The sequence below is a fragment of the Danio rerio genome, chromosome 10 (genome assembly GCF_052040795.2).
Source record: "Danio rerio strain M-AB ecotype USA chromosome 10, GRCz13ab, whole genome shotgun sequence".
Taxonomy (NCBI): domain Eukaryota; kingdom Metazoa; phylum Chordata; class Actinopteri; order Cypriniformes; family Danionidae; genus Danio; species Danio rerio.
Window position 1 is genome coordinate 41,611,333 of NC_141030.1, and position 18,246 is coordinate 41,629,578.

The 18,246-nt window shown below is 35.9% G+C and overlaps 1 protein-coding gene and 1 long non-coding RNA gene across 18 annotated transcripts in view; one reads left to right on the forward strand and one right to left on the reverse strand.

Annotated features, from left to right (window-relative positions):
- LOC103911773 (uncharacterized) overlaps positions 1-18,246 on the reverse strand; it is a 339,222-nt gene that overhangs the window by 147,712 nt on the left and 173,264 nt on the right. The gene's annotated exons all lie outside the window — the stretch shown is intronic.
- On the forward strand, positions 5,357-8,404 carry LOC147842178 (uncharacterized). The gene is made up of 3 exons (XM_087271224.1): positions 5,357-7,097; positions 7,440-7,616; positions 7,738-8,404. The coding sequence occupies exons 1-3, from the start codon at positions 6,998-7,000 to the stop codon at positions 8,361-8,363; spliced, it is 903 nt and encodes a 300-aa protein (XP_087127350.1). The 5' UTR covers positions 5,357-6,997; the 3' UTR covers positions 8,364-8,404.

An 18,246-nucleotide genomic window follows, 5' to 3' on the forward strand; every position in this document is an offset into this window, starting at 1 on the left:
CGGAGAACCCTGAGGAAACCCACGCCAACACAGCGAGAATATGCAAACTCCACACAGAAACAATAACTGACCCAGCGATGTCCTTGCTTTGAGGCCACAGTGCTAACCACTGAGCTGTCGTGTTGCCCCTGAATCTAATCAAATTATTATTATCATTATTATTATTATTATTATTATGGCCGTGTGTGATATAACAGAATAACTGGAGAAATAATTCAACAATTGCAATTGAAATCACAGATTGCGTGTACTGAATTACTGGAATGAAATAGGAGTAAATGCTGCCCTCTAGAGGTACCTGAGAAGAACATACGCCATAAAATGAGAATTCAGGCTAAATGATTTACCAACTTTATTATTAGGGTTATTCTCACGAAACCAGTAAAACAACGTGGCACTTAAGATTTTAAATATAAAACTTAGTATTTTGTTAACAAAAAAAAACATTATAATGAAGACAAAGCTGTTCTCTACGAAGCACAATGTGTAATTTCAACATAATTTATATATTTTTAATCATTTTACAGAATTTTCTACTGAAATTCTCATTACCGAAACGTGTCCATGCATGTTTGAACGTGTGTTATGTTGTAATTTAAACAAATTAGCATAAATTTTTTTTTAATAAAAACAAATGAGTTGTTTTAATAGATTATCTTACATGACAAAACAAATAGTTTACAGAATATTCATGTATAATAACAATTAGAAAAAAATGAAAAATTAGGTGTCCGTGACAGATGATCTCATACTCCACAACCATTTTAAAGTGCTGTTTAAACACACATAAAGAGTTTAAATAAAGTTTAATTTTGTATAAAGAAGCACATGGGCCAGTTGTTTTAAGATGACTGACAGGAAAGGAAAGAAAAATCTTTTATATTTCTCCAGTTTAATGTAAAATTTTCTCCTGTCAAAATGGTTACACGACTTTTTGATTATCATTACCGAAACAGGAAGTTTTCTACAATAACATAATTGTTAGATTTGCAAATTTTTATGAAAACAAACATTTTTAAAGTCTTGATTATATGCACTGAGAATTTCCCTATTATTTGCAAAACATATTGAGGCACCTCATTCTCCGCAACTCTTTTCTCATATACCGCAACCATTTAGGGACAGTTGCTGTAGAGAGAACAGGTGTTTCGGGAACGAGAATTTAAGTAAAATTGCATACTAGATTCAAATAACTCTTTTGAATTTAATTTTAATTTTAAAATGTACTAACTGTTTTTATTTTGCTTTGATTTGTTTCATTTTAAACAGTCAGCAATGAAAAAAATAAAATCTTTAGCAAAAGCTAGGTTGGAAAAAATTGTACAGCAACCCAGAACTACTTGAGGAGTATAGAAGGAAAGAAAGAGAGAGGTTAGATTTGGAGATGGCATAGCAGGTGTAATTACTAAAAGAAACGCTCTACAGTGTTAGGAAATCTAATCATTTAAGTTAATAATTTAGTTTTGATCTGCACACACGCAGTATACAAATGTGCATACACGCACACAAACATACACACACAGAGGGCCCTATTATACACATGGCGAAATGTGGGGAAAGGCGTGAAGCAATTGTTGTTTGCTAGTTTCAGCTTGGTGCAGGAGTCGTTTTGAGGCGTTGCGCTACGCTGTTTAAATAACAAATGCATTTGCGCTCATATGTGCACCCTTAGGCGTTCTGCTCTAAAAAGGAAGGCATTCTGAGGAGCATTGCTGGCGCGGTGCTATTTTGAGAATCTATAATAGATTTTTTAATAGACCAGAGCAAAGTAAATTGTAAAATATTACAAAACATTATTTTCTAGCCTACATAAATATAAAAACCCTACTTTTATGCCTTCTTCATCTTGGGAGGCTTTTTCATTTCATTCATAATAATTTGCTTTGTATAGTGTTATCATTAGCAGTATTAATTATTATCTACATATTTATATTTGTTTTATTAAAAACAAGCTTAGATTTGCCCACCTGTCATGTTTTAGATCATATGGGGCACAGCATGTGTATTTGGAGACAACTCAGGTTTTTGACCACACTTCATTATTATTGTTCATTTATTCGTTTGCTGGAAATTAGAACTTAATTTAGAAATACTTTTGAAACAAATCTTTGCGCTTAACAAACAAAATTAATTATTTACAGGCTAATTGACGTCTGTGCATAAAAGGTTTCCCTATTAGATCATGCATTACGACGCAAAGCAGATTTTTCCATCCTTATATTAGCAAAAGTGGATTCTGACACGCCCTGAATGCGTTTGCGCCCTGCGCTTTGCATTTTGCGCATGAATCATCAAAATAGAGCCCCGAGTGAGAAAGAAATAATAACCAAATATGTCAAATATGAACATTTATAAAATATTTTGTTTGCAAAAATACTAAATCACCATGATTCTGAAAAAAGATGCTAAGTGGGAAAAACAAACACACTGCATCATACAAAATGTTAAGCCTTTTGTGTAGTCTCTTTATAGCCGTATGTAGTTTTTACGGTAATCAAAAAAACAAAATTTTACACTTTAAATCCCTTTGTCAAACAACAAATATCGAAACCTTGTCAGAAAGAAGTATTTTAGCTTCTTTAGAAAGGAATTCCCAAGCAGCATTGTAGAGATAGTAATACTGGAACCTAGTGTTTGCACCGTGTCATTGCATGACCAGAGGGTGCTAATCTTCTTTTTGAATTTGTTTTCAAATGGCAGTCTTTACTTTACTTAGAAATACCAATTGTATCTGTCTGTGGACTGCAAGACGGGCGTAACATGAAGGTGCGTGACTTGTAGTAAGTTAGAGAGGCGCAATTTGCAGTAATGGAGATCCCATTGAACCATGTGAGATGTCACAACCAGATTTTGTTGGCAAGGTGGTGGAAATACTTACAAGAGATTATTTTCACCAAATGTTTTCATGAGTTTTCTCCAAATTTATCCACACCCAATTAATTTGATATTTTATTATATTCATTCATTTAGCAACTCAGTTACAACTTTGAGCAAAACAAGTATGAAGTATACGGTTGGGTTTAGGGTTGTGGTAGGTATAGGCGTTAATCACTGTGATGGTTAGGTTTAGGTGTGGAGTAGGTGTAGATGTTAATAACTGATGGGTACATCGCCATCATGCCGACAACATAGAGTGACATGTGGGTCTCCATGACAACATAGAGTGACATGTGGGTCTCCATGACTTTAAATTCTGCCTCTACTACAAGTTATGCCCCCTTCATGTTATGCCCCTGTCTTGCAGTCCGCAGACAGACCCTACTCGGAAATACAGCACTAATTTAAACTTAATTAAAAATAAAAATTACAAAAAATACATTGTTTTCAATAGGGGAAATGTATGTTAATTACTGCATAAATATACATTTTTACCACAATGCCCCCAAACAAAATTCAAAATAATAAAAATACTACAGTGTTTCCTCTAGGATTTTTTCCAGCTGTGGCGGCAGGTCTTTTACACAAATCTATCAACAACCTGTGGCGTTATTTCAATGACATATGTCGTAAGCGCAGTATTAGAAGTCAAGATCGCATTTATGTAAAAGCCTACAGCATGGGGATCTCTTTGCTTGCATGCCGATTTCCTCTGCTCGTGCACATCCCCTTCTTCTTGCACATCCCCTCAAATATAAGCCGCTTCAAGAGCATGCAGATTTTCTTGTGCGCTCTCAAATAAACGCTGCTGAAGTGCGATTTAGTGCGTTTATGTCTCTAGCATTTATTCGATTTTTTAGGAATATTTATGAATGTCTCTAATAGACCTACATAGCGATATTAATGTGTCCTGAAGTAAAGTGAAACAGCTATACGTCGTGTTTGCTGGCCTCACGCATCATGCACCTGTCAGTCAGACAGTCAGCACATAACCTTAAGGGTAAACTAATGATGCACAGCACTACTACGGTTACAAAAATATAATTCACTTACCTTTTAGTACGTTTTGGTACGAGTATCACCTGCTATTAAAACAATAAAATGTTTTGAATGAGAAGCTGTAATTTAGCTGTGGCGGGATGAATTTTGGCATGGCGTCCCGCCATGGAAGAATGAATGTAGCGGAAACCATGTATTATATAAAAAAGATTGCTACATCATTTTAGCTAAATATAATAAGCTAAAAAAAAAAAAACTGTCGGTACTTTAGTTGTTCATCCCTTTTTAACACAAATTTGATTCCCAAACAAGAGACACCAGAGGGTTAAAGCTGTACTAGAGATAGGGGTGTCAAAATTAATTGTTTTTTTGGTGCATTGCGATGCAGACGCGGACAATTCGGTATCGGTTCAGTAATAATCATAACCGGTTATTATGTACTGACGTCATTTATCTCCTATGCTCTCTGTCGCGAGGGAGGTGAGCGCGAGTATTTACAACACTCAGCCAACTCAGGGCCGGTCCGTGGCATAGGCACCATGGGCAAATGCTAAGAGCTCTGTATATCCAGGAGGGCGCCTGAAATGAGCGCGCTTCAGTTGGTTTTGTTTTCGATATTCTTGACACACATTTAGTTACAGACAGCAATAACTCAAAAACCTCTTACCCTAAAAAGATCTTAAGTGTGTTTCCTACAAAAAGACAAAGCTGGTTATGTTTCACAGCTGTCTTTCTTTTTTTCGCTCCACACTACGAGCACTGCTCCGTTTAAACCCTCGCAATATGTATTTAGCCGGGATAGCTCGTGTTGAGAGGAGCTCTCAGCAAGGGACCGTCGGAAAAGTGCTTATTTTTTTCGTTTTTTTTTTTCCGTTTTTCTGCTCCGCTCTTCGCGAGCTCTCCCTGTTGCGAGGGCTTAAGTGTCTGTGTGCGTGTGTGTGTGCGCGTGTTTGTTTCTTTGGTGCTGTCTATGTTTGTGTTTGAATGAGAGACAGTGTGGTGCTGTGTCTCTGTGTGTTTATACAGACAGCTTGTTATTGACCTTATTCTAAAATGCTGAAGTGCGCCTGTTTTCGCGATTGTCTTAGAACTTCCGTTTCAGTCGCCTATGGGAGAAATGACAAGGAATAATAAACAGCCAAAAACGGTCAAACTACTTGCTCTACAAACAAATGTTTGCATGACTATACAGACCAAGTAGTATAATATAACAAGGACATATCAGTTTACAACATCAAACAGCGAAACGAGCAGTTTTTAATGTCTAAAAATGAATGGAAGTGAATGAGACCGGAAGTCTCGTGCCAAAAAGATTTAAATGGCAGCGCCCGCTCGTCTGCGGAGAATAAGGTCAATAGCCTCTCCTCTAAAATATAACACTGCGTATGGAAAGCATCGTCAATGCACCGTGATGCACCGAAATATCGAATTGAACCGAATCGAAGGCATGATAATCGTAACCGAACCGAACCGTGAGACCAGTATAGGTTCACACCTCTAACTAGAGACCACACTATCTAGAGAGAATGATCATTTATTTCAGCTTATCCAAGCAATTGGACATTTTTCTTTGAAATTAAAGTTATGTTTTAAAGCACTAATATTCTACATTAAATGTTTAACAAAATCTAATAATATACTTAAAATCAATGTTGAAATGATTAACCTAAATTCTGCAACCTATTTATCATTACCGCAACCAATGTTCCTTAAGTGATATTTTATTAATATTTTTTAATCGTTTGCTTTTCAATGCATGTGCAAAATCTACAAATTATGTGCTTTCAGGTTAGCCACATTATTTTGAAAACACATCAGGTTATATCAAAATACATAAAAAAAAATGTTGTAAAAAATTTAAAGTGTTTCGGTAATGAGAAAAAACAATAAAAATAAAAAACCCTGTTAATTTAAAAATAAATGTTATTGCAGAATCTCAAGAAACTCCACATCACGGTTAATAATCCCTTTTTAAAAATTGTCTAAATGAATTTGCTTTTTTGTAAGAATTAATTTAGCAGACTGTTGCGGTAATGAGATTTTTTATTAATTGTTTTGGAAATTAGGCTGAAAAGGTACTAAATGATGTGTATATATTTTTAAATTAATGTTGACAAATGCTTCAGACTTTGTTTCAATTATCTGCAAAACCAAAATTTAATTTAAACATTTTTTAAAAATTCATGTTTGAAAATTTTTAAACTACGTTTTCGTGAGAATCACCCATTAAACACTGAACACTTATGTTGTTCACAACAACAAGCTAAATATGAACTCGCAATGTAAATGAATGTAGACCAGAGCTGTCAATAAAATGACAAAAATGAATGCAGATTCACATTAAATGTGGCTTAAATTGAAGATGTTTACTGAAAAAAACTATTATTGGTATTTATGTTATAGATTTGATGCTTTTTTGGTTTGAAAAAAATCCTTAATTTATTTCAACTCGTTTAATTACACAAGTTTATTGATCGACAAATCAAGGATTATGTGGTGCTGAAAACAAGAATAACGATAATATTAATATGTTATTATTTAATATCAATTATGATAACTATAATAATACTCAAATAGTTTAAGTATTGCCGACCCTAACTTCTGAACGGTTTTATATTTGAAATTGGATTTGGGTTTCACAAAACCTTTATTTCAAGTCCTTTGTCATCAAATATATCAAATTTTAATTAATTATTTTTTTAAACTCACAAATAAACCAGCTTTTGTTTCTTATAAAGGAATTTATTATTTATTATGAAGAGATTCTTGATTTATGCAGCTGACATTTGTTTTTATGTCCTGTTCATGTGTCCTCAGTCATTTCTTTTAAAGGAAAACATTTTAGAGAAGTGTCCTGTTACCATAGTTGCAGTATATCGATCACATCATCACATCATTTAGAATGCGTTCTGAACTGTATGCAAAGCCCCGCATCATCGAGTAAAGCTCAGTGCGTTTGTGGTTTTGTGGTTGTGTGGAAGTGTTTTTGCTGTTTGTCATTGACAGTAATTCGCTGTTTAGCAATCCACGGTGCAAGACCGAGATTGTCTCTGCAAACATCACTGAGAAAGTTTCACACACCCTAGCACAGAGTTTCAAACTAGAAAAAGAACAACCAAGAATGGAGGAAAAGAGGAAAAGGAGATTTTTCAAGATACCCTCTTTCCTCAAAGCTGGCAAAAACACAGCACAGCTTGAACAAATGCCTGAAAATGGCCATGGTGAGTCATATTCACACTGTAATTTGATTATTCAGGTGTTTTCCTGATTTCAGATTATTTAAGCCCCCTTCTGTCCAGTTTTTGGGCTGTCTAGGCTCTTGTTAGACCCATAATTGACAGACCTTAAAGGATTAATTTACCAAAAAATGTATATTTGTTATTAATTACTCCCCCTCATGTACAGTAGTTCCAATCCTCTAAGACCTTTGCTAATCTTCTGGACAAAAATTAGGATATTTTAATTTATATATAATAAGGGATGTTATAAAAACTGTAAATGTTAATTTCCTGTCAAATGACTGTGGAAAAGTAAGTCAACTACAATCATTTCTCTTTTAACAGACGAGGAGGTGAAAGAGAGGAAGAGAAAAAAGAGCCGGCTGGCATCATTCCTCAGATCTTGCAGGAAACACCTGACAATCTCCTGCCTCACTCCTAATAAAGAAATCGAGCTGGAGAATGAAGAGGAGGAGGAAGAGCAAATACATCTCCCAATCTCTCCACCCAAAGGCGCTGATGGTAAATGAACATGTTTACATCAACATATCAGTCTATACTGCTATTAATAAATTGTAAACTTTAACATCTTGTTGAAAATCACTTTGTAAAATGTGTAACCACTTCATTTCTCTTTTAACAGATGACTTTCTGCGCAACTCAACGATTGAGCATCATCAAATCATAGTGACTCCCATGATACACAGAGAGCCTTGTGTGGAAGATGAGATAAATGTCAGCCAAGGAGAAATATTAATGAAGAAATCTACTTCATCCTGTGGAGAACAAGAGGAGGAGGAGGGCAAGATTAAAGAGGAGATGAAGGAGAAGAAGAGGAGAAGGAGAAGGAAGAAAGAGCAGGAGAAAACGGAGGAGACAATGATGGACAAGAAGGAGGAGGGCAAGATTGAGGAGGAGGATGGAAGGAAAGGGAGAATAATAAAAGAGGAGAAGATGGAGGAGATGATGATGGAGAAGGAGGAGGAGGAGGGCGGCACGATTAAGAAGGAGGGGAAGAAGAAGGAAAGGAAAAGGAGAAAGATTAGGAAGAAAGAGGAGAAGAAGGAGAGAAGGAGCAGGAGGAAAGAGGAGATGAAGAAAAATGAGGAGGAGGACATGGAGATGATGGACATGAAAGAGGAGATAAAGGAAGAGGAGGAGGAGGAGGAGGAGAAAGTGAAGAAGAGAAATCGAAAGCAGAAAATAAGCAGCAGGATGAGCAGAAGAATGATGAGGAGGAGAAATAAAAGGAGGAGGATGAGGGGATGATGGAAGAGGGAGAAAAACAATAAAGAAATGCATTAAAAATGTGTCCCTGTCTGTTTTGTTTATCTGTTTAAAAATGAACTCTTGTGTGTCTGGTGTTGTAGAAAATAAATCATTCATTCATTCATTTTCTTTTTCGGCTTAGTCCCTTTATTGATCCGAGGTTGCCACAGCGGAATGAACCGACAAATTATCCAGCTTGTTTTTACGCAGCGGATGTTCTTCCAGCTGCAACCCATCTTTGGGAAACATCCATACACACTCATTCACACTCATACACTAAGGACAATTTAGCCTACCCGATTCACCTGTGCCGCATGTCTTTGGACTGTGGGGGAAACTTGAGCACCCAGAGGAAACCCACGCGAACGCAGGGAGGACATGCAAACTCCACACAGAAACGCCAACTGACCCAGCTGAGGCTCGAACCAGTGACCTTCTTACTGTGAGGCGACAGCACTACCTACTGCGCCACTGTGTCCCCATTTTCACAGTATGTCTGATAATATTTCTTCTTCTGGAGAAAGTCTTATTTGTTTTATTTCGGCTAGAGTAAAAGCAGTTTTTAATTTTTTTTAAACAATTTTAAGGACCAAATTATTAACCCCTTTAAGCTTTATTGTTTAGATAATCTACACAACAAACCATCGATATACAATAGCTTGCCTCATTACCTAACCTGCCTAGTTAACCTAATTAATATATATATATATAATATATAATTAATATATGCTTTCTCATACATGTACATTGGGATGTACCTATTTTATAATGGTCTTAAATGATTTTGTTAGAACAGATGCTTTGTAACTGAATAGCCTAATCTAATGAAAACAAACAATAATCTCACTATAGCCTGACGGATGAACAAATGAAATTAAAACCTTATAAATAAATAGTATATCTTGTAAAATACTGCATGATCCAAGTATAGTATTTTTTGATACATTTTTTAAGTTTTCTTTACATTTTGGGCATGAAATCCACGCTGAATCCACCCTTCTGATGGGATCAGTTTAATCCAGATTGTTTGGATCAAAGTGATCCAAATCCTCCAAAAAAGTAAAGCTAAAGGTTTGAGCCGGATCAAAATCAAAATTTGATTATGTGATCTAATCCAATTATCTAATCCGCTTTTTCTTTTGAAAAAACTATTTTAAAAAAGAGATTAAGATTTTTTTTTAAGATCTAAGATTTTTTTCAATTTTAATAAAAAAAACTTTTAAACCATAAAAAAAAAGTTTCAATTTAGTAGTGTTGAAAACTCATCACATTCATCATTTAATCACTCACTCACTAGGATAGAGATGGGTTTTTTAAGGAAAATTATCATATAACTATATATCTGGTAAAAGCTGGGATCTCTGGGTATGTCCCCTGCAACAGAAAAAAAACCTCTCATTTGGGACTGAGGTTGCTGGGACAGAGAGATATGATTTAGCCAAGGTTGACAGCAGTGGGTAACGTTGTGCATTGTCTATCCACCACTTGAGAGGACAAGCCATGAGTGAGATAGAGGTCTCTTTGCGGTACAAGTCAATGTCTGCATCAATCAATCTATCTAAGTGTTCTGCAGTCCCCATGACTGTTTTTAGTCATATTCCCCGACTTATATTTCACCACAGTCTGGCAGTGCCTGCATATTGTTTTTTTCTTTGTCTGTCACCTTTTCTCCTTTTTTGTATCTTTTTAGAAAGAAACCGAGATGCTTCCACACATCTGATTTAAAACCCGCTTTAGGTTCGATCATTTCCAGCTCTTTTTCTTCCCCGCTACTAGCAACACACTCCATTTCCGCATTACTGGATCTGTAGTGATAACAGACCGCAAAGGATGATGGCCACGCCTAGGCTGATGGGAATTGTAGTTCCCGCTACCTCCCATTCGCTTCATTTGCCTAAGCAAACCTTTCTCAGAAATATAGTTTTATTGAGTCATGCGTCTACGGTAATATTGAAAAAATTACTATTGCGGTATGACAGTATTTACAATATTGTTACATCCCTAGTATTTATTTATCTGTCAGGCTACAGTGATTAGGTAGGCTTCATCATAATCAGCCTTTTAGTATAGCCCTACAGCAAATTAACAAGAGTTTGGCCTCATGAAATAATCCCCCAAACAGCTGTTAAAATTGACCAAAAACAATACATTTTATTCTGTCACTAATTGATATATATATATTATATTAGGGATGTAACGGTATCAGAATTTCACGGTACGGTAATACCTCGGTATGAATGTCACGGTACGGTATTTATTGAATCATTTACAGGAAAAAACAAAACTTATGAAAATACTCCAAAAAAGTGCCAAAAGTGTCAATGACATACAAATTAGTCATCTATCTGTAAGCTTTGAAACAGGAACTTCAATTTTAATAACAAAAAAATATTAAACCATGTAAAAAAATTAAGTTTCAATTTAGTAGTGTTGAAAACTCATCACATTCAACATTTAATCACTCACTCACTGAGATAGAGATGGGTTTAAAGGAAAATTATCATATAAATATAATCTGGTAAAAGCTGGGATCTCTGGGTATTTACAAAGTCCCCTGCAACAGAAAAAAACCCTCTCATTTGGGACTGAGGTTTCTGGGACAAGAGAGATATGACTTGACCCAGGTTGACAGCAGTGGGTAACGTTGTGCATTGTCTTTCCCCCACTTGAGAGGACAAACCATGAGTGAGATAGAGATCTCATGTCTGCATCAATCTGAACAGTGTGCTGTGTTTCTGCAGTCCCCATGACTGATTATTATCGTATTGGGGGACGTATTCCCCAACTTGCAGGCACGTGCACACACAGGGCTCAACCTGTGCAGTGCACATGCCCTTTTTAGTCTTGGATAGAAAGTTCCCTTCCAAAATGATCAAAAGTGCCCCCGCGACGCGACACACCCTCCGTCCCCGCTTTACAGTACGCGCGCGACAACACAGCTGATAAGAACTCGCGCGACAACACCACTATTCAGTACGCGCGCGGCGACAACACCCGCTTTAGGGTTTTCCAGCTCTTTTTGATCCCCGCTTCTAGCAGCACACTCCATTTCCGCATTACTGGATCTGTAGCGACAACAGACCACAAGGGATTATGGCCAAGCCTGGGCTGATGGGAATTGTAGTTTCCGGTACCTCCCGTTCGCTTCATTCGCCTGAGCAAATTTTCTCAGAAGACCTATAGTTTTACCGAGTCATGCGACTACGGTAATATCGAAAAAAATTAATATTGCGGTATGACGGTATTTACAATATATATATATATAAATATATATATATATATATATATATATATATATATATATATATATATATATATATATATATATATATATTATATATATATATATATATATCTGGAATCTGAATATATATATATATATATATATATATATATATATATATATATATATATATATATATATATATATATATATATATATATATATATATATACATCACAATGGAAAATATTTTTCTTTTTAGAATATTTATTAGTGATGCATGCAACGATTACAAAATAACCAAAAAAAATACAAAGAAATCACTTTCAACAATTGCAAAAAGAGACTGAAAGGGCAGAAGCACAGCTTCATCTGGCAGAGGAACAACTGACTCTAAGCAAACTGCAGCAAACCAAGGCCAGACTTGAGATCCGCCTTCTAAAGGCTACGCTTAGACAAGCCGGTCTCTCCACATCAGATGAGGAAGTCTGAAATTATTGTGGAGGTTTTGACATTAAGTCTTTTTTTTTTATTCAATACATCTATGTTTAAAACTTGTTATAAATATCCTCAATGTACAGTGCTTGTGTTGCAGGTCTCAGCTGAGCGGACTGATGGAAGAGGATAGGGTGGGGTTTTTATTTTATTTTATTTATTTTTTTTATGTGTGTGTTTTCATTTCAAATAAAAATAAACTTATATTGACCCCACACTGGCTATTCTACTTGTTTTTTCTTTACATATCTCTAGTTCTACAGTGTGATTTCATATCCTGTTTGAGCACTGGTTATCCAGATTAAGTGATCCTGAAAAGTTCCTATCCGGATCAAATTGATCCAATCCGATGTTGCTTTGAAAAACTGGCTCAAAAAGTAAGCTGGATTACGTGATCCCGGATCACAAAAAAAGGAATACTAAATCAGGATCAATTTTATCCGGATTAAACCTTTTGAAAAACCGGGCTCTGGAGATCTGCCTTCTTGCAGATTTTAGCTCCAACCTTGACCAAACACACCTGCCTGTAATGATCAAGTGCTGCTTCAGGTCTTGATTAAATGGTTTAGGTGTGTTTGACCAGGGTTAGAGCTGAATTCTAGGTAGCTCTCCAGAAACAGAATTGGTGACCCCTGCTTTAGACTAAAAAATACTATACAATGTATACTTCATTAACTAATAGACCAACATAATCTCCATGCCTTTCTCCAATTCAGTGTCTTTTAATGAGCTAGTAAACGTCTGAAAATGATTTTCTGATTTTGTTTAATAGTTCTGTGTGTGGAATAGAAGTAAACAGGACTCGTCACTCTTCAGTCGTGTATTCAGTGAGGTTACACAGCAGAATATTTGATGCATTTAGTGAAAATATTTTAAAGTATCTATATAAAACCCAAAAATTCATTCATTCATTTTCCTTCAGCTTAGTCGCTTTAATACTCAGGAGTCGCCACAGCGGAATGAAGCGCCAATTATCCAGCATATGTTTTACACAGCGAGTGCCCTTTTAGTTGCAACCCAGTACTGGGAAACACCTACACACACTCACTCACACACATACACTGTGGGCAATTTAGTTTTTATTCAGTTCACCTACAGCGAATGTCTTTGGACTGTTGGAAAAAAAACGGAGAACCCTGAGGAAACCCACGCCAACACGGGGAGAATATGCAAACTCCACACAGAAACAATAACTGACCCAGCGATGTCCTTGGTTTGAGGCCACAGTGCTAACCACTGAGCTGTCGTGTTGCCCCTGAATCTAATCAAATTATTATTATCATTATTATTATTATTATTATTATTATTATTATGGCCGTGTGTGAAATAATAGAATAACTGGAGAAATAATTCAACAATTGCAATTGAAATCACAGATTGCGTGTACTGAATTACTGGAATGAAATAGGAGTAAATGCTGCCCTCTAGAGGTACCTGAGAAGAACATACGCCATAAAATGAGAATTCAGGCTAAATGATTTACCAACTTTATTATTAGGGTTATTCTCACGAAACCAGTAAAACAACGTGGCACTTAAGATTTTAAATATAAAACTTAGTATTTTGTTAACAAAAAAAAAACATTATAATGAAGACAAAGCTGTTCTCTACGAAGCACAATGTGTAATTTCAACATAATTTATATATTTTTAATCATTTTACAGAATTTTCTACTGAAATTCTCATTACCGAAACGTGTCCATGCATGTTTGAACGTGTGTTATGTTGTAATTTAAACAAATTAGCATAAATTTTTTTTTAATAAAAACAAATGAGTTGTTTTAATAGATTATCTTACATGACAAAACAAATAGTTTACAGAATATTCATGTATAATAACAATTAGAAAAAAATGAAAAATTAGGTGTCCGTGACAGATGATCTCATACTCCACAACCATTTTAAAGTGCTGTTTAAACACACATAAAGAGTTTAAATAAAGTTTAATTTTGTATAAAGAAGCACATGGGCCAGTTGTTTTAAGATGACTGACAGGAAAGGAAAGAAAAATCTTTTATATTTCTCCAGTTTAATGTAAAATTTTCTCCTGTCAAAATGGTTACACGACTTTTTGATTATCATTACCGAAACAGGAAGTTTTCTACAATAACATAATTGTTAGATTTGCAAATTTTTATGAAAACAAACATTTTTAAAGTCTTGATTATATGCACTGAGAATTTCCCTATTATTTGCAAAACATATTGAGGCACCTCATTCTCCGCAACTCTTTTCTCATATACCGCAACCATTTAGGGACAGTTGCTGTAGAGAGAACAGGTGTTTCGGGAACGAGAATTTAAGTAAAATTGCATACTAGATTCAAATAACTCTTTTGAATTTAATGTTAATTTTAAAATGTACTAACTGTTTTTATTTTGCTTTGATTTGTTTCATTTTAAACAGTCAGCAATGAAAAAAATAAAATCTTTAGCAAAAGCTAGGTTGGAAAAAATTGTACAGCAACCCAGAACTACTTGAGGAGTATAGAAGGAAAGAAAGAGAGAGGTTAGATTTGGAGATGGCATAGCAGGTGTAATTACTAAAAGAAACGCTCTACAGTGTTAGGAAATCTAATCATTTAAGTTAATAATTTAGTTTTGATCTGCACACACGCAGTATACAAATGTGCATACACGCACACAAACATACACACACAGAGGGCCCTATTATACACATGGCGAAATGTGGGGAAAGGCGTGAAGCAATTGTTGTTTGCTAGTTTCAGCTTGGTGCAGGAGTCGTTTTGAGGCGTTGCGCTACGCTGTTTAAATAACAAATGCATTTGCGCTCATATGTGCACCCTTAGGCGTTCTGCTCTAAAAAGGAAGGCATTCTGAGGAGCATTGCTGGCGCGGTGCTATTTTGAGAATCTATAATAGATTTTTTAATAGACCAGAGCAAAGTAAATTGTAAAATATTACAAAACATTATTTTCTAGCCTACATAAATATAAAAACCCTACTTTTATGCCTTCTTCATCTTGGGAGGCTTTTTCATTTCATTCATAATAATTTGCTTTGTATAGTGTTATCATTAGCAGTATTAATTATTATCTACATATTTATATTTGTTTTATTAAAAACAAGCTTAGATTTGCCCACCTGTCATGTTTTAGATCATATGGGGCACAGCATGTGTATTTGGAGACAACTCAGGTTTTTGACCACACTTCATTATTATTGTTCATTTATTCGTTTGCTGGAAATTAGAACTTAATTTAGAAATACTTTTGAAACAAATCTTTGCGCTTAACAAACAAAATTAATTATTTACAGGCTAATTGACGTCTGTGCATAAAAGGTTTCCCTATTAGATCATGCATTACGACGCAAAGCAGATTTTTCCATCCTTATATTAGCAAAAGTGGATTCTGACACGCCCTGAATGCGTTTGCGCCCTGCGCTTTGCATTTTGCGCATGAATCATCAAAATAGAGCCCCGAGTGAGAAAGAAATAATAACCAAATATGTCAAATATGAACATTTATAAAATATTTTGTTTGCAAAAATACTAAATCACCATGATTCTGAAAAAAGATGCTAAGTGGGAAAAACAAACACACTGCATCATACAAAATGTTAAGCCTTTTGTGTAGTCTCTTTATAGCCGTATGTAGTTTTTACGGTAATCAAAAAAACAAAATTTTACACTTTAAATCCCTTTGTCAAACAACAAATATCGAAACCTTGTCAGAAAGAAGTATTTTAGCTTCTTTAGAAAGGAATTCCCAAGCAGCATTGTAGAGATAGTAATACTGGAACCTAGTGTTTGCACCGTGTCATTGCATGACCAGAGGGTGCTAATCTTCTTTTTGAATTTGTTTTCAAATGGCAGTCTTTACTTTACTTAGAAATACCAATTGTATCTGTCTGTGGACTGCAAGACGGGCGTAACATGAAGGTGCGTGACTTGTAGTAAGTTAGAGAGGCGCAATTTGCAGTAATGGAGATCCCATTGAACCATGTGAGATGTCACAACCAGATTTTGTTGGCAAGGTGGTGGAAATACTTACAAGAGATTATTTTCACCAAATGTTTTCATGAGTTTTCTCCAAATTTATCCACACCCAATTAATTTGATATTTTATTATATTCATTCATTTAGCAACTCAGTTACAACTTTGAGCAAAACAAGTATGAAGTATACGGTTGGGTTTAGGGTTGTGGTAGGTATAGGCGTTAATCACTGTGATGGTTAGGTTTAGGTGTGGAGTAGGTGTAGATGTTAATAACTGATGGGTACATCGCCATCATGCCGACAACATAGAGTGACATGTGGGTCTCCATGACAACATAGAGTGACATGTGGGTCTCCATGACTTTAAATTCTGCCTCTACTACAAGTTATGCCCCCTTCATGTTATGCCCCTGTCTTGCAGTCCGCAGACAGACCCTACTCGGAAATACAGCACTAATTTAAACTTAATTAAAAATAAAAATTACAAAAAATACATTGTTTTCAATAGGGGAAATGTATGTTAATTACTGCATAAATATACATTTTTACCACAATGCCCCCAAACAAAATTCAAAATAATAAAAATACTACAGTGTTTCCTCTAGGATTTTTTCCAGCTGTGGCGGCAGGTCTTTTACACAAATCTATCAACAACCTGTGGCGTTATTTCAATGACATATGTCGTAAGCGCAGTATTAGAAGTCAAGATCGCATTTATGTAAAAGCCTACAGCATGGGGATCTCTTTGCTTGCATGCCGATTTCCTCTGCTCGTGCACATCCCCTTCTTCTTGCACATCCCCTCAAATATAAGCCGCTTCAAGAGCATGCAGATTTTCTTGTGCGCTCTCAAATAAACGCTGCTGAAGTGCGATTTAGTGCGTTTATGTCTCTAGCATTTATTCGATTTTTTAGGAATATTTATGAATGTCTCTAATAGACCTACATAGCGATATTAATGTGTCCTGAAGTAAAGTGAAACAGCTATACGTCGTGTTTGCTGGCCTCACGCATCATGCACCTGTCAGTGAGACAGTCAGCACATAACCTTAAGGGTAAACTAATGATGCACAGCACTACTACGGTTACAAAAATATAATTCACTTACCTTTTAGTACGTTTTGGTACGAGTATCACCTGCTATTAAAACAATAAAATGTTTTGAATGAGAAGCTGTAATTTAGCTGTGGCGGGATGAATTTTGGCATGGCGTCCCGCCATGGAAGAATGAATGTAGCGGAAACCATGTATTATATAAAAAAGATTGCTACATCATTTTAGCTAAATATAATAAGCTAAAAAAAAAAAAACTGTCGGTACTTTAGTTGTTCATCCCTTTTTAACACAAATTTGATTCCCAAACAAGAGACACCAGAGGGTTAAAGCTGTACTAGAGATAGGGGTGTCAAAATTAATTGTTTTTTTGGTGCATTGCGATGCAGACGCGGACAATTCGGTATCGGTTCAGTAATAATCATAACCGGTTATTATGTACTGACGTCATTTATCTCCTATGCTCTCTGTCGCGAGGGAGGTGAGCGCGAGTATTTACAACACTCAGCCAACTCAGGGCCGGTCCGTGGCATAGGCACCATGGGCAAATGCTAAGAGCTCTGTATATCCAGGAGGGCGCCTGAAATGAGCGCGCTTCAGTTGGTTTTGTTTTCGATATTCTTGACACACATTTAGTTACAGACGGCAATAACTCAAAAACCTCTTACCCTAAAAAGATCTTAAGTGTGTTTCCTACAAAAAGACAAAGCTGGTTATGTTTCACAGCTGTCTTTCTTTTTTTTTCGCTCCACACTACGAGCACTGCTCCGTTTAAACCCTCGCAATATGTATTTAGCCGGGATAGCTCGTGTTGAGAGGAGCTCTCAGCAAGGGACCGTCGGAAAAGTGCTTATTTTTTTCGTTTTTTTTTTTCCGTTTTTCTGCTCCGCTCTTCGCGAGCTCTCCCTGTTGCGAGGGCTTAAGTGTCTGTGTGCGTGTGTGTGTGCGCGTGTTTGTTTCTTTGGTGCTGTCTATGTTTGTGTTTGAATGAGAGACAGTGTGGTGCTGTGTCTCTGTGTGTTTATACAGACAGCTTGTTATTGACCTTATTCTAAAATGCTGAAGTGCGCCTGTTTTCGCGATTGTCTTAGAACTTCCGTTTCAGTCGCCTATGGGAGAAATGACAAGGAATAATAAACAGCCAAAAACGGTC